At 44.3% G+C, this 18,528-nt stretch overlaps 1 protein-coding gene across 1 annotated transcript in view; it reads left to right on the top strand.

Annotated features, from left to right (window-relative positions):
• Positions 1–16,815: 16,815 nt before the first annotated feature.
• The window catches only part of efnb1 (ephrin-B1), a gene marked incomplete at its 5' end in the record, with an annotated part of 54,921 nt that continues 53,208 nt past the window's right edge, over positions 16,816–18,528 (top strand). The window contains one exon of the mRNA XM_083891323.1: positions 16,816–16,931. Within this exon, the coding sequence (XP_083747449.1) occupies positions 16,816–16,931 (116 nt within the window). The remainder of the gene's footprint in view (positions 16,932–18,528) is intronic.

The raw sequence follows: 18,528 nt of genomic DNA, 5'->3' as shown, positions 1-18,528 counted from the left end.
CCTTTTTTCCTACATGTAAATTAGTTTGGATAAAACTAATGAAAAGACTTGTGAAATTCAGCTTTAAGGTTTTCTCAACACAAAAAAAGTCCTGTCACATGATACTTAAAGGTTTCAAATGTGTAAGGTAGTCATTCAGACAATACTGAAGATGAGAATAATTCAGCAGCGTTGTGGCAGCTAGACAGAGCTTAGATTTTGACATATATTTGTCACACAAGTTTTAATGAAATGTTTTGTCTACTGAGGTTTTTTATTTTGTAGTCATTCCATGCTTAAGCCTTAAACATGCTTGTGAAGGTCACCTTCTCTCACAGTAATCTTCCATGTCCGAGGATCAGTCATGTTAAAGGTGGATAATTGGCTTCTTAGAACATGAAAACATGAGGTGGTCAGATGTAATGTGATAAAGTAGATGAACAGCCTATATGTGTTTTGCCTAATTATTTTATGTAAGTAAAAGAGAAAATTCTTTTAAGGAAAAAGTACTGTTTATTGTTTGTTACTTACCACTACATTGGTATAAATTCTTATTAGATCATGTGTATATATACAAAATTTAATTTCTTTCCTTCCTTTTGGCCATTTTAAGTGTTTGTTTTTTCTTTTTTCCATGCACTCTTGCCTACACTCTAAGTTGTTGTCTATTATCCCATCCTCTTCCAGTCACTCTGTTTTCTGATTTGTACTTGTCTGAAGACAGTAACTTTTGAATAAAAATCAACACATTTCATCGGTGTTACTTTTTACTGACCACACTATGTTCACTACGGTTAAGATGGGGTTTCTTAGGTCTTGCATGGTCTTTTTGTCTCTTATTTTCCTTTTCCACACTGTGCGATTAATGGTAAAATATAATTGTTGTTTTAATGATATCCACCCAGATTGTGTCCACTGTTGAAGCACAAGGGGGCAGTAGAGTCCCAGGCGGATTCCTCCTCCTCTTCACATGTAGTCTGTATCCTTTTCACTCTAAAAGGGCTGTGGAAATGTGTTCTCAGGCCCTCTACATATTCAACGCACACATTTCCCCTGCACGCAACAGCTTTTGCGGTTCACAATCAAAGGGGCTCATTGTAACAGAGGTACTGTCTTGCTCACAGTTTGTGTAATGATAAAAGTGAGGACACGAAGCGGAGACGAGGATGAAAGCAACAGAGACTTCAGTGTTAAGTGCATGATTAATAAAGAGGAGCTCACATCAATGCGAGCATATTCGAATAGGACCGGTAGAGACTTACCTTCATGTCCAGCCTGTGAAACATGAAGAGGCTTCCTCTATCGCTACGTCACACGTCTGCTGTCACAGTAATGTGCAGAAAAAGCACTTACCTCGGCAGACTTGCTCGACTGTCTTCAAAGCTGTCAGCCCTTTTTTGTTACTGTCAGTGATGTTTTTGCAGAAAGAGTTCTAGATCAGTGCCGGGCTGTCGTTGAACCAGTTTTCTGAAAGTTGAGACAAGTCTTTTGTGTTCACATCTCATGCTTCTGTGCCAGAACATGTTTTATCTCTTATTTTCTTTGGCTATAATTAGTTCTCACAAGAGTGCATCTGGTTAGTTTGACTTGGGTTAAGTTTGGGTCAGGACTGAGTTTAAAATCAGAGCCACGGTGTCTGTTGTGCTTTCAGCCTCTTATTTGCCTCTGATAACCCAGAGGCCTCCACAGGCTCTATCAGTTAAGCTGGTGTTGGGACCTCGGAGAGGGTCAAGGAGGACGGGGAACCATGACTCACGAGCAGAGTTCACTGTGTGGGTGACTCATCGAGCAGACTTTTAAAAGTTTTTCATGGCATCTCAAAATATACGTGTTTGCACTGCCACACCTTTAATTGAATTAAGTAAAACTCTCTGAAGGGCTCTTGGCCGTGAAGGACAAGAGGTGGCCAGTGTCCTGCAAAAAAGAAAAAACCCACAGAATTTTAATGTCATGGATAAATCATTAATGAGAGCATTGGTTGTAATCTCCTCAGCTTGTAAGGGCAGAGAAAAGCAGCTGACCCTAGGAAATCATTTACCAGAACCTGCTTTAGATTAGACACTGGGACACACACACACACACACACACACACACACACACACACACACACACACACACACACACACACACACACACACACACACACACACACACACACACACACACACACACACACACACACAGGCTGCTCACATGTCCAGACTCATCTTCTGGAGCTCGTTGCTGCAGTGCACCCCATCCTTGACATTTCTGAGCCTCATTGTTACAACAATGGCCCATGCATGCTGTAAATAGCCAAATAAAAGGAAAGCATCTCTCCTGAATTGCTCTATGGGCCATAACAGAGATGTCAAGGTGAATGTTAATTAAGTGAGAGGATCAATGCCTGTCATTATGAGGAGCAGGTTTCATAAGACAGGCCCGAACAGGTCAGAGATTCCAGCGGAGAACTATGAATAGAGCTCTGTGGGAACTTACTGTCTGCCTCCTGTTGGTTTGCTTTGTATTGACAGGCAGAGCAGCTAAAGGTATGCTGAATGAGTGGACGAGTGATACCACTATTGTACTAAGGGGACAGAAGCAGGGGGATTAGTCCCCCTTTGGCACTGATGGTCCAGTGTGTGGAGGGAATCTGTCATCAGCAGGACTGCAGGTGGTCCAGAGGTCTGGGCAGGGCAGGCGAGAAAACAAGGCGAGTTTTCAGCAGGGAGCAGGGTGATGTTTACCCTGGGTTACCCTGGAATCTGATTCTCTACACCTTCTCTCCTCACCTCACACTTATTGTTGTGCAACCACTTTCACTCGTCCCAGTGGGCCTGCGCTCTGCAGCGGGGATAATAATGTTTCTCCCTGCAGGAGGAGGAAACGAGATTATGGCTTTTCAATTAGGAAGAGGGGGTGGAGGCAGGGTAAATCTCTGAACATGCAAGCTGGCGAGGCAGCACTGTCCCCCAATGAAGGCCGACATTTCTACATTTCAAATTTCTGATCCGTTGAAGCTCATTCAAAGGTGACCCACACTTGACTGAACGTCTTTCTGGGCCAAGCTTGGCTCTGCTAAATCACGAGTCTTGGTAAAGTTTGGATGAGTGTCTTATAAGGGCATGATGAGACAAGCCTCATAAAGATGACAGAGAGCGCTGCATGTCACCAGCCCCTGCCAGGAAACCCCGATGATTAATGAGGGCTCGTACACCTCCGCTAATAAGACTCATCTCTTTAATTGGCTTCATGATATGACTGTGAAAATGGCGGTGGGTGCTGGTGTGTGTGCATATAACAGACACATCTATGCTGTGCCTTTTTGTGCATGTACATGGGGGTCAGGTGTGTGCACGTGTCGGGTGTGTCTGCAGCAGCCACACTTGTGCACGTGCCTGTTATTAGCTTTCCCGACTCCTTCTGCACAGATGCAACCCAGAGATGAGGCATGGAGGCCTCATCAGAAAGAGAGCACTTCTATTTCCTGCCAAGATTTAACACCTCACCCAATAATTTATTCAATCTATTCTTGAGTATTGCATGTGCTTGTAGATGGAGCATAGGTTATGTAAGAATGTGACAGGGCCTAGTTTGAATGTGATATGATGATAATTATAAATCCAAGGGAGACGACAGATGGCGAGGTACTTTAAAGGTTCAGCAGGTATAAGTATTACTACTTTGCCTCTGCCAGATCAGACCCCATGAGAGTGAGAGGGAGGAAAAAAAATGAGAGGCCGTCAAAGAAAGGAAAAGAAGAGAGAGTGCAGACACAGTAAGGGAGAGCTGGTCCCCGTTAGCACACTATTCATCAGCCTTGATGAGGTCGGGGTTCAGGGAGCCCTGAGGGGTGGTGCGTGACCCATCACCTCCCACCTCTGACCCTCAGCCAGCACCTGGAGCTGAGGTATTTCCTCACAACATTAACTTGTAACATTTTGTCTCTATTACCGTGAAGTGAAAAGCTTTGGGTTGTTGTAAATTTGGCTACTATCTGCGGAACATATCGCAAACCAGCCAACCCTGTTTCTGTGTTTGGAGAGCAAGGAGTGGTTGACCCGGGGTGAATGGGAGTACACGGCGCTACATAGCAAGGAGGAAATGCTGAGAGGACAGGGAGGTACGAGAGAAGGAATGGGCAGAGGAGGGAGGGATGGAGGTCAGGGTTGCAGCTGCAATAAAGAGGTCAGAAAGAAAGATGTTGCTCCAGTCCGACAATGAAGAAAACAAACATCCTCCTAAAAATACTTTGGATACCTGCTCATCTGTTGCCACTGTGGCGTCAGCCAGGTGTGAGCAACTATGCTCTGACCTGACATCTGCACACCTCTCTTTACAAACTGGGTTAATAATAATGTAAAAAAAAAAAAGAAAGAAAAAAGACGTCTACAGGCCTCGATCCTGTCTTCACTGGAGTTCTTAGGCCTCTTTGACAAACACACTCAGCGATAGTGGTTGTCTTAACCCCTCCAATAAATATGACATTTGCCTCTGACCACTAAATATCCAACTTTGACCCTTTTACCCCGACTGAAGCTCTTGACTTTCCTCTCTTCATGCGTCTTAATTTCCTGTGAAGCATTTATCCTGAGCCACGCAGAGCTGCTTGGAAATCAGTTTCTGTTTTCTTGGACTGGCTGATTGACAGATTGCAGTGTGAACGAGCCCAAATGCTCGAGGCAAAAAAAGACAAGCAGGAACACACGCACACCTCTCTACCTCCATCTGTCTGTATCATTAATTCTGTCTTTTTCTCTGTGTAGCCTCCCCCACATCCCTCTCCACTTTTTCCGGTGCCCCTCCTTCCTTTATTTATGCCTGCAGTGCCACTTTGTTGTGCTTTTAGTGGCTGGGTTTGTAGATTGAGCAGATGCTGGAGCTGATATTCCGTGATCCTACAGCAAGCCGAGATAAGAGCAGATTTATGCCAGAGTGAGGGAGCATGGGAGTAATTGCTGAGGCTTTGATGATGCGGCTGAGAGCTCTCGTGTACCCTCGGCTGCTTACTAACAAGGACACCCTCAGATTTAGGAGTTTGTCTTCCTTGGGTTTAAAGTCTGGGATTTTGTTTTATACCTTTGGTTACCAAGAGGTGTGTTTGTGAAACAGTGCGTGTAAAAGGCTGTAATCCTTCCTTCTGCCTCCTTCACAGTTAATATTTAGGCAAATGCACATTAGCTGGGATTAATTCTTACATCTTTTAAAGCATTTTCAAACCGTATCACAATTACCACCTGTGTGTGTGCGTGTGTGTGTGTACATGCGCGCCTGTGTGTTTTTATGTGTGTGTGTGTGGGCACCACGCTCTGCAGAACTCCTCCAGGATTTTTATGGCCTCTTTATTTATAGCTGCGCAGAATCGCACTCAGCTGAAAACATATGACATAATCAGGATGACAGATAACATTTTTATCTGCAGATAAGGTTATCTCAATGTGATTTTCTGTGACTCAAATGCCAGTGGATTTCCCATAAACACACAATGGCAGCCTCTAAATTTGAATTAAAGCCAGATTCAGGGGATGTATGTGGAGACTCTCATTCATCCAGGTCACGCTGATCCAAAGGTGTTCAATCCGGAGCAAGTTGTGACGCGGTTGTGGATTCAGAGGATGGCTCTCATCAGCCGCATGCAGGGTTAATGTAAGTAGCCTTTAAAATATAAATGTATGATCAAAGCTGCTGCAGCCCACGCCATCAACACTGCACCTGTAAAAAGGCAACGCTGATGAGGTGGTTGGGGCGACTTCAGTCTGTTCTCTGATTAGGGTTGAATTCTAATGCCTCTTCACTTAAGCTCTGATGATAGATGAATCATCTGCTCAGTGTCCCTGGGTGATGATGTCACCGAGGACATGTCAGCGACACCAGGCAGCAACAATGACACGTTGATCCCAGGGGCTTTGGAGCCTGATCTGACTCTTGACCGCTGCAAGTGGGCTCCAACTGGACAGATAGCTTTGTGAGGCATGCAACACACACACACACAAATCTTATCTTTCTGCGTGCCCTGGCCATCACCCCAGGTCTTCCTGTTATTCTCAGAGGCCCAGGAAGATTCTGTGCTGCAGTCGTCACAGTCGTGTGTGTGTGTGAGGTTATTAGCTCTGCTGTGGAAGAGACACTCTGAGGAGTATCCACTATAGAGGGAAAGAGAGGGGGCTGATAAGAGGAAGATCATTAGAAGCCCTGCACCACGTCCAAATAGAATAAGATGGTGCACACCACAAGATCATAACGCGGGCCAGAATCAGGGAGGACGCTGGGATCAAATTAGAGCGAAATCCCTCTGTATCATTTAGCAACAATAATTTCTTCAACACGTCAGCTCTGTGGGCTACTTGTTTCATTTCCAGCCCTGCCAAAGGAGAGCCAGCGCTCAGTTCAGAGGGGGGAGAGCAATGAGTCAGATCCTCTGCTCCAATTATATCTGCATCCTGCAGTCTGCTCTTTAAAAGAAAACACACGCACACACATCCTCACACAAGACCAAAAATACACACAGGCAGACAGACACACTTTAAAATCCACACTGTCTGCATAGCTGCCAAGAAATGCATGTAACAGTCAGAAAACACACACACACACGCACACACACACACGCACACACACACACACACACACACACACACACACACACACACACACACACACACACACACACACACACACACACACACACACACACACACACACACACACACACACACACACACACACACACACACACCACTTGAGCAGGAGCTTGTTGACCATCACACAGCCAAGGGACTGGGAAGAAGAAGAAGAAGAAGAAGAAGAAGAAGGGGGGAATGAGCTCACAGAGGTCGCTTTGAAGTTTCTATTCAGGTCTTTGTCCTATTCAGGCTGCTGGCAGCAGACATCTCTACTAGAGGCCTGGCCCCTCCCATCATCACACCGTACACACACACACACACACACACACGCACTACAATGAAAAGAAGGCACGTCCACAGGTCCCGTCCATCACACAGGCCTTGATTAGAGTGGATTCAAATGCCCCCCTTTGTACCCTTCTCACTCGCTCCTCTTTCTTTAACCCCCCACCCTCATTTCACTTCTCCTTTCACCAGTTCTCACCCTCTCTTTTTCACCCATTCCTCCCTCTCTCCCTAACCCTTTTTCACTTTTGTTGCCCTCCTTTTTTGCCAGAGAGTGAGGCACCTCTCCAGACATTTTTTTTTTCTTCTCATCGCCTTGAGCCCCTTTCTACCCACTCACACCCCCTCCCGAATTTGGAAGCTGACTGTGACCTAATGTTTGACAGACAAGTAGCCTCGGAGAAAGGACTCATCTATCAGAGGCTTGTAATTCTATTAGAATGGACATAACACACACCCCCGAGCCAGCATTTGGCATATTTTCTCCATCCATTTAGCTCTTCTCTAAACCCTCTGGGCCATGAGTCCACAAAATGCAGTTTACGTTAACAAATAACCACAGCGAGTTAATAACGTATGTGTGTCTGTATGCATGCGTGACCGAACTTCCTGTCCATGTTTTTATCAGGAATTGTTAGAGCATTTGAGGTGTTTGATATTAAGCATCAAAGTACAATTTCTCTTTTCAAATTCTAATCTCGGCTGAGAGGCTAAAATGGAAAAGCGGGGAGCTGCGGTGTGAGTGAAAAATGGGAGGATCACAACAGCTTCTAATCAGGATTGGTATCAAGATTCCCCGTTGTTTATATGTAGACAAAGATGGTTACACGAAACATCTATTGTCTCCGCTCGTTATCAGACCTAATTACTGATATGCGAGAAGTGGAGAGAAGAGAAATGGAGGTTTTGCTTGTTCATCTCCTGCCGTGGTGTTATATTTAGGACATGTTTAGCGCAGATTGTTATTTGTCTGTAATCAGCGCTTTCCTGTCAGTCATGATGGCTGGGATGAGGAGACATTGGTAGAATGCAGCAGCAGAACGAGTGCACACAGAGGAGGAGGAAGACGTCTGGACAGCAATCAGCCACAAACAGGAAACGATGCCCCGGATGTGGCTGCTGGAGTGTTTGGCCTTGCTGCTGTTACAGTTAAATCAAAGCAGCATGAATAGCTCAAACAACAACTTCTTCGCTTGTCTGCCTCTGAAAATAGTTAGTTTACATTAAGAGAGTTTTCCCACTGTTTCAGTTGGCCCAGTGTTTGGACTGAGTCTGTGTTGTTTGCGTTTATGCCCTTGTGTTTTTCTAGTGAACACTTTATAGTGCGTGACATGGACGGGAAACATGTGCTGCTAAGTGCTTGTGTATGTGTGTGTGTGTGTGTGTGTGTGAGGATCTGTTGTCTCACTGGTTAATGGCTGTTCAATATTGATTACAGCTGGAACGTTTGCGTCACATGTTCCTTGTCCTCTCCAGATAATGAGGGTTAACCACTTGACCCTATGCATGCCAGTGGGGCTCCGCTCATACCTGGATCTATAACCCCTCACTGGCTCCACTGTGGCAGTGGCCCACCAATCTCCAGCCTGGCCCAGGGATCATTGCCATGTCACAGAGCCGCACCAAGAGGGAAACGTGCCAGACTTCATTAAGAGCAGATTAAAAACAAGAAGAGGTCACTTAATCTGTGATTAATTTTCACTGCGAGGCTGCTGGACTGACTGCAGACTAAAGAATGATGATGTCATGGTTTCAGTGTTTGCTAAGTGTAAATAACACATTGGGAAGGAGCTATGTTGTCAGCACCATGGTTCCTCTTTGAGTTTTAAAGAGAAGGAAACAAAAGCTACAGCGAAACTATTCTTTATTGTGGAGCTAAAACATGACGGCATCAGATGAATATGAATTTGATACACTGCCCCTGACCACAAAAACAGAGCCAACAGAAAAGCAGTCAGTCATTTTTAGAGCATTAAAAAAAACGACATTTTAATTTAGGATAAAAAATGGGATAAAAAGAGATACATTTTGATGCTTGGCACAACTCTTTTTCAACTCTATTTCAAAATGTGTGCTTATGTCCCTGTACTATAAACTGCACTCAGTCACTGACAAACGTTTTTATGAGTGTTAAAGGTCAAGTGTGTAACATTTAGCAGGGTTTACTGGCACAAACTAAACCCATCATTTGTTTGTAAAAGTGTATGACTGTCTTAAAGTAAAAATGACTTTGTTTTCATAACCTTTGAATAAGCTTTTTATTTGTACTTTATGTAGGTCACCGTCGTGGGCCGTAGAACGACTTTGTCATTTTGAAGTGGATGCTTAAACGACCAAGAACAATGTCCTTGTCCTCTCGTATTCGAAGGCCACCGTGATTCCCTGACACTCTTGGCAAAGCGAGGTGTGAGCGATGGAGTCGTACGTTTGTTACAATCTGTAGTCAAGGATTCTGATACGCTGGTCCTTTGGGTAAGAAACTTTTATGTTCAATTCACATGCTCATTCCTTGTGAGATACGTTTTTTTTTTAATATCAACCACTTTGAAGTCAATTTCAGTTAAATAATAAATAAGTCAATTTGGCCTAATTAGTTTAAAGCCAATTAAGATTAGATTAGACTATTAATCCTACACCAGGGAAATTCACTTGTTACTACACATACAGTGCACACACACATAATATATATAGTGTATGTGTAGTTGAATTAACTTTGGTGAAGCATCTATCGTCAGATGGTGCTAATGATGCAACCTGCAGCTGTTTTTTCAGGTTCGGATCAGTCAGTTATGATTGGAACTGAGTGTTTCCATGAGTCTGTTTTGTCACGAGCTCCTCACAGCAGAAGTCTGTCTCAAACAGAGATGTAAACTCCACTGCCTGTTTCCTCAGAGTGGAAAACATCCCCAGTATGAGCCTACAGTTTACAGAACTGGAGCAGAGAGGGGTTATTCTACTTAGCTTGCAGCTTGTCCTTACTTTTCGGGTCAGTGATTTCATGTTGTAGATTGTCAGGCACATCACTTGGTTCCCCATTAAACAGCACAGTAAACATGTACAGCTCCCTTTGTTTACTGTTTATGTCATGTAACGTCTTGCCAAACGCCTGGAGGAGTGTTGTACTCGCCATCATATTTGCATGTCATAGCAAACTTTTGTTCCCAGTGAATAGGAAAATGCGTAGTGTTTGCAGACATTGCAAAAATCTTATTTTTTCATGCGGTTCTATCAGCTCTGCAGAAACAGCAAGGCTCCTTCACATATTCTCCTTCTTTGGTTTCAGCTTCGTTGCTATTAGATCACTAACCACAAAACTTGCCTGTGCAACATTGTCTCTGTCAGAATGTGGTCTTGTGAAAGCTGGTTGTTGGGCACACAAACTCCACCAAAGAGTATTAATTTTATACATGCACATTTGTCCTTGTAACTCGTCCAGTGTGGCTGCAAGTTTCCAGCTGTAATGATGTTCAACATGGGGCTTTTTCATCACTGCGCACGTCCCTGCAAACTAAGCACTTTTCTTTTACTGTTAACCAAACCCCTAACCTTAGCCTAACCCGAACTTAAGTTGGTCCATTTCTTTTGGAAAATGTGATCTTCATTTACTCTTCTTTTTCTTTACGGCCTCCACGATGCTTGTCAGTGATGACATACAACTGCTAAGTGAGAGTTTTGTTTAAAGACACCGAGCTAGAGGGACCACCCTGAAGAATAGGGCAGTCTACTGTTTAAGTTTATGAAGCTCTAGTTCTGCAGGAAGTGTGCTCCCTTTCATGCTTTGATGAAAGTTTAATTCTCATACTAAAGCATGTCCCGCGGGTGTCAATGCTGTAATCAGTTTGACATCAGTTGGTCTAATCTGCAACACACCCAGCTTGTTGGCCAACTCATCCTCCATCTCCCCAGTCTTCACAGTCTCATCTGATCCATCAATCTTCATTCTTAACAAGTCTCATCAGGTCACCAACCACCATCATCACCACCAGTGTGTGAACTTTGAGAGACTTTTTTTTTTTTTTTTTACTAGTCACTGCCATGTGTGCAGCCAGTAATGGGCAGCCAAGTTTGATTAAAAAAAAAAATATTTTGTTACAAAATACTAAAAACATGTATGTAAGAAAGGAAATGCATTTAAAATTGTACTTATTGTTGCCTTGTGTGTGCCTAATCTGCCGTCTGATTAAAACGGAACTGATGAATGAAGTTGTCGGGGGCCGGAATGTAATTAATTGGTGGTTCCGACAGGTAGCCTGGGCTGCTTTCCAGCTAGTTAGCCGATATAGGTAATATTATCACCACAGCAATGGCTAAGAAAAGTTTGTTATTGTGTTATTTTAAGAAAGCAAGAATTGAGGAAGAAGACGGGCCACTGCCTCCATCAACCGAGTCCAATCAGCCCAGTTCTTCAGATTCATAAGTCCACAAGAAGGTTAGCCTGGCCCCGTACACGGATGTTTGCTCCCCGGCACAATTGTTCTCTCCCGGTCAGGTTGACCCACGCAACGATGAGGCACCTTCACAGCCAAATTTGAAGGTATTTGAAGGTATTTCCCTGCACTGTCACAAATGGAAATCAAGGTGCTTTTCATCATTGGTACGGACAGTTTTCTTAGTTGGAGTACAGTGTAAATAAGGACGAGAGAGGGGTTTGTGGACTGGAAGCACACAGAGAGTGACACAGCCGCCACGCATCGGCACAGTGAGGACACACACACACGAACACGCTCACACACGCACACACATGTATAAGGTCATAAAATAGCACATCATGAGAATTTTTTTTTGTATTTTTGTTTCATTGGAGTTGAATTCTCCCGTTGACTCTCAGGCTGTACATGACCCGGAGGCTGGAGATTCCCCAGCCCTGGTGTACATCATAAACATAATATCTGCTTATCAGCACACTGTGAACATGTTGACATGCAGAAATTAACATTTAGCCCTTAGCTTTACTGTGCACAGTAAAACCTCACAAAGCGAGAAAGTGAAGATGTCACATGATGCCTCTTCTGTCATAATTAAATCTGGTAAACAAATGATTTGTAAAAAAAAGGTGATCTGCTCTGCTCTGAAGCGCATGAGCGTCTGTGGTATCAAAGTACACGGGCACTATATATAGAGAAACTAATCAGCCACCTATACAGATTACCATGATGACCTCATTCCTTAGAAATGCCACTATTTCACGGGCAGTTGTTTGAACGGGTTGGAAATATCACCTTGCCTTCCACGGTGTGCGTGACTGAACAAGAATGCTTGCTCCTTCCATGTACTGCACCATGTCATGATACTTTAAAACTCTAGTGCATGACTTTTAAATACAAACACATGTCTATTAAATTCAAACCACTGTCAAATTAGTTCACACAATGTCGATTACGTGTCTCAGCTCCACACAGCTCGCTCTGTGTTTCTCAGTGTAGCAGTGTTTAGATCTTGTGTGGCCTGGCGACATTCCCACGCTGCACACAGGAAGTGATTTGTTTAATGTGAAGACAAACGATCGCAATGGTGACATTGGACTGGCAAAGTGAGACAGCTGCAAACAGGAAGGAGGACGACAGAAAACACAAGAAAAGGGCCCACAAAAAAGTATCAGAAGTGAAATGTATGACTATAGAAGAACATAGTTGTTCTGCAGTCAGGTGGCACAAAAATGTCTTGTCCCCTCTCCTGTGCTGCCCTCATTCTGCCGCTTTTTCACGATACAGTTCCAGCATGACTCACTCCGGCATGGCTTGTGTCAGTAGTACCTCATCAGTAGAGTCATCATAGCACGGCTGCATGAAACTGCCGTGAGCCATTATTGACTTGTAAAGCAGTTGTTATTAGGGATAGAACGATGCATCGTGACGCGAATCTGTACAAATGCGTGACGATTCGCACAGAAATCGTTGACAGAAAAAATGAATTGCAAATGCGAGAGAAGTAGGATATGTTCTTGTTCTTCTTTCTTTCTTTTTAGAAATAGGTTATGTTATCTTAAAAAAATAGTCACTGGTTGGTAACTTACGTCACTACGTAGGTACGGGGCACAGAACGAGGGAAGACATGGCGACGGTAGGCAACAACTTTGAGATAGAGGATGCACCGATTTGTTTAAAATCACCTGTGTGATGGCATTTTGGATTCTCTATATACACAAATACAACCGGTGAGAAATGGACAGACAAAACCAAAACAGCATGTAAATATTGCAAGAGACTGCTAACATATAACGGCAACACGAGCAACATGCAGCAGCATATTAGCCGCCACCACAGTGAGAAGCAAAGTAACGTTACGCCACCTCATGAGCTGCTATCTTAATACACAAACCACGTAATTAGACTCTAAATGGACAATTTCTCGCCTCAAATTATCTTAAAACTGTGTTCCGTGACAGAAAAGTGAGAAACGGCCTCTGTTTCAATGTTATTCCGCTTCCACAGTCTCTCGGTTGCTCACTGTAGCTAAAAGCACAACAACGTTACGTAGCGACCCCTACTGATCGGGCGGGAAATTGCAGTTTGTATCCGTCACCACGAAGGAGAAGTATGAAGGCTCGAGGGGTCTCCGTGGTTACGCAGTCGGACAACGCATTACGCAGTCCGAGAAGTATAATGTGGCGTGTTTCTAAAGAAAGGAGATGTTTTTCATGTATTTTCTGTAAAGAAAGCACCTCTAAGATTTTTTTCCTACGATTAAAAGATAATTTTATTAGTTCGTAATTTGTCTGTAGCTCATTTTGATAAAAAAAAATTGTATCGTGAACAAAAAATCGTGAACCATATCGAGTTGTGAGTTGAGTGTATCGTTACATCCCTAGTTGTTATCATTGTACTGAATCATTAGAATTAGTTAATGGAAATATTTATTTACAGGATTGTTCAGTGCTTCCTGCATGACCGGAGCACAGGCTCCATCTGACAGTCACTGAACTGAAATACAGTGGAAGAGGATGCTCGCGAATGCGGCGACTCATGTTTTTAGGAAGTCCTGTGAACTGATGCTCACAGGACTGGTGCTCATGCCTCTTCCAGTGCCTTCACTCTGCCAATCAGTGGCAGGCTGTCTGTCGACGTAACACATAGTATCAGCGCAGCTCGCTTGGAACCCTGCCAGAGCAGGTACTGTAGTACCAGATACCAGGTACCAGGTACTATTTCTAATTGAAAAGCAAAAAAAAAAAGTGCCTTGTTGAGCTGTGCTGTAACTGGGTAGTGGGAAAAGTGCCAATAGTGTTGCTTGACAGAGCCTGTTTTTCAGATGAAGGTGGCAGCATACTAATAATAACACCAACAACAACAGATACCACCACCCAGCAGCTTTAAATTGTTATGTTTCTGTAAAGTGATGTGGACAGTCCATTATCTGCTACAAATCCTCTATATAATCCTCTTGTCCTGTTTATAAAGAGGTTTTTCTCTGTAGGCGTTTATTGTCGGTATGTTTACTTTATTGCTTCCCACGGCAAGTGCCTGTATAATATTATACGTGGCTAATACGTTGTTTTTGATTCCGCTGATACCAGACCACGATTTGATCATTCGGTTACAACAACAGCTTGGTATGTCCACCATTATTGTCCTGCAGACGTTGGTCAGTCAGCCTTGGCCACAGCTGTGGCAGCCGTCAAACTTGTACACAGGAGGCGTCTCATTGGCTCGCAGCAGATCAGGTATCTATCTGTGACCTTCCGATTGGCCGTTAAGGTATCAGGTATCCCATACATCTTGGCCATCAGAAGGAACATACCATCCCTGTGGCAACTGGCTTATGTTTGCTGTTACTACGGCAACATTCTGATGGTCTGTCTGTCTGTAGCCAGGCTCCTGAAGCAGCTATGGCACTCAGTGGCCCCTGCTATCACACACACACACACACACACACACACACGCGCACATGCACACGCGCACACGCACACGCACACGCACACACACACACACTTATAACTTATAACTTACACACACGTAAATACTCTCGGGCAATTAGAGCGCATTATCATTTGGGTGTGAAGCTGATGTTGAGCTCATTGTTTCACAAAGATTTATGGGCTGTCAACCCACAACAGGATGTAATAAAAATAATTCCAGGGGCCAAAAGACATGTATTTAAATGTCTGTTATCTCTCCTTTTCCAATTATAATAAATCCTCCCCTTTCAGATTATGTGAGTTGGTCTCATTACAACCATTAGGGGGCGGCATTGATTGAACAAATGCAAGAAAATTATGGGAGAAGCATTCTCTGTCTATCTCTCGCTCTCTCTCTCTGACACACACACAAAGGGGGCACAGACATGGACATGATCAATTATGTGTCAAGCGTTTCTTCCTCAAAGAATGAATGGCCCAATGACTATAGGATACCGACCGTCTATTGTCTATTGACACTGGAGACTAAGTTCTCATGCAGTTCATTATGCCAGGAGGGGGACAACTAGGAAGAGATCCAAAGAGACCATTAATCATCATACCCTTCAGTGAGGAAAAAAGGAAAAGAAAGGACTAAAATAACGTACTGTAATCCTATACAGTTAGCCTTCAGGGTTTGTGAATAGCCCATATACCTGTGTATATACATCTAGAAAGGCTCATAATGTTATTGTAGCAGAGTTGTAAAGCCAAAATATTACAAATCCAATTATCCCACCTACCACATACATAATTACAACTCCCTTTGGACAGATTTCCACTGGCTTAAACTATAAAAATGTTATGGCATAATTGTTTAGTTCAGGGTCTGCTGGGACATTTAGGTTGTGGACTTTAAAGGGGACACTTTTTGCTTCTGTAAGCACTTTGACTCCAGCAGCCTATCACACTCACCAAAAGCTTTCAGTATGACGAATAGGCCTAACTCCAAAGTCCATTTCAATTTGGGTCGATGGCCGGGGCTCGGGGTGTTGGTGGTGGCGGTGGTGTGAGTGGAGATGTGGGGGTCAACCCAATAACACCCCCCCTCTCTTTCCCTCCACGTCCCCATAAATGTTTTTGCTTCCTGCTTCCAAGTTCGGACAGAGCGCTGTGATTGGCCGCGGCTCACACTGTGGGCTGTTCCCCCTCCTGCGCTGCGCTCAGCTCGGGTTACAGTTGAGCTGGAGCTGCCTCACGCACCGGAGCGCCGTGAGTTCTTCACACGCCTAAACAAAGCTATACCGGCGTGGAAATGTTGACGAGCGGATTCAAAGCCACGGATCAGACTGTTGAGAGGATCTAAATTTCCCCTCAGCACTTTTTTTTTTGGTATTTTGTTTCCGTACTGTGACAAAGGTGTGTGTGTGTTTATATACACACACATACATATTTACGCACCGGGCTCCGAGTCGGACTAGAGAAGCTGTCCTGCTGGGGCGCACTAAGAGCCGGGAGGAATATTTACAATAGAAGGGAAGAATAGCAGCAGCAGCAGCAGGAGGTGGAGGTGGAGTGAAAGATTACACTGGAATGAAGTGGACCTCGAGATTCCCAGCGTGCTGCGGAGTTGTGACTGATGGATGTGGTCATGTGTAGGGTAGAAACAGCGACAGGTACAGACGCAGCAGCAGTAGCAGCAGCAGCAGCAGCAGCGGGGGAGCTGTGACAAAGACGCTTCAGCCGCATCACCATCCACCACATCGTTTCTTCAACAACAAAAAAAACACTGTATGACTGGTTAGATCTGTTTTGCCACAAACACCAACCAGATCGTATCGCCGAGAGAGAAGCAGCAGCAGCAGCAGCAGCCACAGGTCAACCAGGACACTCCGGAGCCGATTGTCCCCTCACATCACACTCCACAATCCACGCTGCTGCTTTGGAGCGTTTTATGAAGAAGTCGCACAGAAGGACATGTATCTGACATCGACCTCACATGCTCCCGACTGATCGTTTCTCACCTTCCCACCGGGCGAACCACAGATAAAGGCTGCCACGCGCACCGCGCGACTCTCGCTCAGAGTTCTCGGCTCACTGTCTGTACAATTTAGCAGAATGGCGGGACCCGCTTGTTGGAAGTATTACCTCTGGATCTTTATTTTAATCTGCAGGTCCGCGTTGCCTTCTGCGAAAACGATGGAGACTATAATTTGGAGCTCACAGAATCCCAAGTAAGTCTCGTATTTCGTTTATACAAGCATATGCCAAACGCGCTGGGCGAGTGTTCTGCGTGCGTGCGTGCGTAATGGAGGACTAACATTAATACTGGAGGAAAAAAAGTTGCCATTGTGTGCAAGTTGAGTTAAATGTTCCGTTAGATATGGCAATTATCTCAAAAAGAACACAATTTATTTTAGTTTGAATTGTTATTCCTGCACCGCAGAGGTTTGTGCTGATTTAATTCTCAGTGGGGGAAATTCCCAGCACCAAAGAAACACAGCAGGCACAGGCTTACACAATATACAATATTCCACAACTAATCCACTATAATAAAAGGTTAGTTCTCGCAATTTAGGACTCTGTTTCATGCACCTGTGTATTACCAGGCTGAAGAGCTTAGCTGCTTCATATCTGAGAGTTTCAGAGTTTGTCCACTTCCTTAAAATTAACCTTGTGCGTGATGTCATTTGTTGAGTAAGAAATGAAAGAGAAAAGGCAGGTGAAATATTAAAAAGCCAAACAAATAAACCTGGGGGTTCCACGCGTCCTATAACATGGATAAAGTCTGGCCTCACACAGGGCCAGGCCACACTGGCTCCCAGCCCTCCAAGTTTCTTTTCACTTTCTCCATAGAAAAATCACAAACCACGTGATAAGATGATTTCACAGATCAGAGAAGCAAATGCTTGGGGGAGAAACAAATGATTAAATGTTCATAATTGCCCTGGCCATGACCCAACCCTAATTTCTCAACATCAAATCAAAGTTTGTCAAAGGCAAGCAGCCGGAGCCGGGCATCTTTCTGAACAGTTATATTGTTCCCATCAAAAAGAGCAGAGTGAGCCCAGACTGCTGATAATAAAACACTCTCTGGTAACAATTATCACCCACTTAGACTTGACTCCCACATTTGCATGATGTTGGAAAGCATACATGAGGGAAAAACAAACTAAAAAAGAGAGAGGGGAGGAGTGTTTCTGTGTGGTTTGAGCTGCGAAGCTGACCTTCATTTGAGCTCCCAGGGGCGAGGGGGAAATGGAGAATATAGCTCCACCAGCTTATAACTAGAACTTACTCATTCAAGTGAATCCATGATTTATCCCCTAAATGTCAGATGTCATTGGAGCTCGTTGTGCAGCCAGTGAGTATGAATATTGCCACCATGTTCACTGGAGTGGAGGTAGATACGTGTGTGCATGTGTGTGTGGCCTGGTTCCTAATGGTGAGACTACGGCCCATCAGCTTTTATTCGACTGCAGAGGTAGTGGAACAATGAGCGTCAGCATGCAGACTCACACACACATCCACAGACAGCATTATCCTCGCACACAAAAAAACTCCACACTTTGTGTCAGACATGAGAAGACAAATGAAAAGAAGACGGAGGGAGGGGGGGGGCAGTTATTGATTGATGATGTCACCTGCAGAGAATGTCTAAGAAGTTTACCACGCTGGTTTGGGGGATTGAAAGATCATTTCTCCATCTGTTCCTCCCCTTCGCTCCTTGTAAAAATCCCCACGCCGGCCGAATATTTCATAAAGTTCACAGTGGAACAATAATGCACTCTGCAAAGTGTTCGCTCTCAACCTAATTATCCTGCTGCTCTG

Source organism: Microchirus variegatus (genome assembly GCF_963457635.1).
Source record: "Microchirus variegatus genome assembly, chromosome: 6".
In the NCBI taxonomy this organism is placed as follows: domain Eukaryota; kingdom Metazoa; phylum Chordata; class Actinopteri; order Pleuronectiformes; family Soleidae; genus Microchirus; species Microchirus variegatus.
The sequence above is the reverse complement of the archived record's forward strand: the minus strand, read 5'-3'. Positions and strand labels throughout refer to the sequence as shown.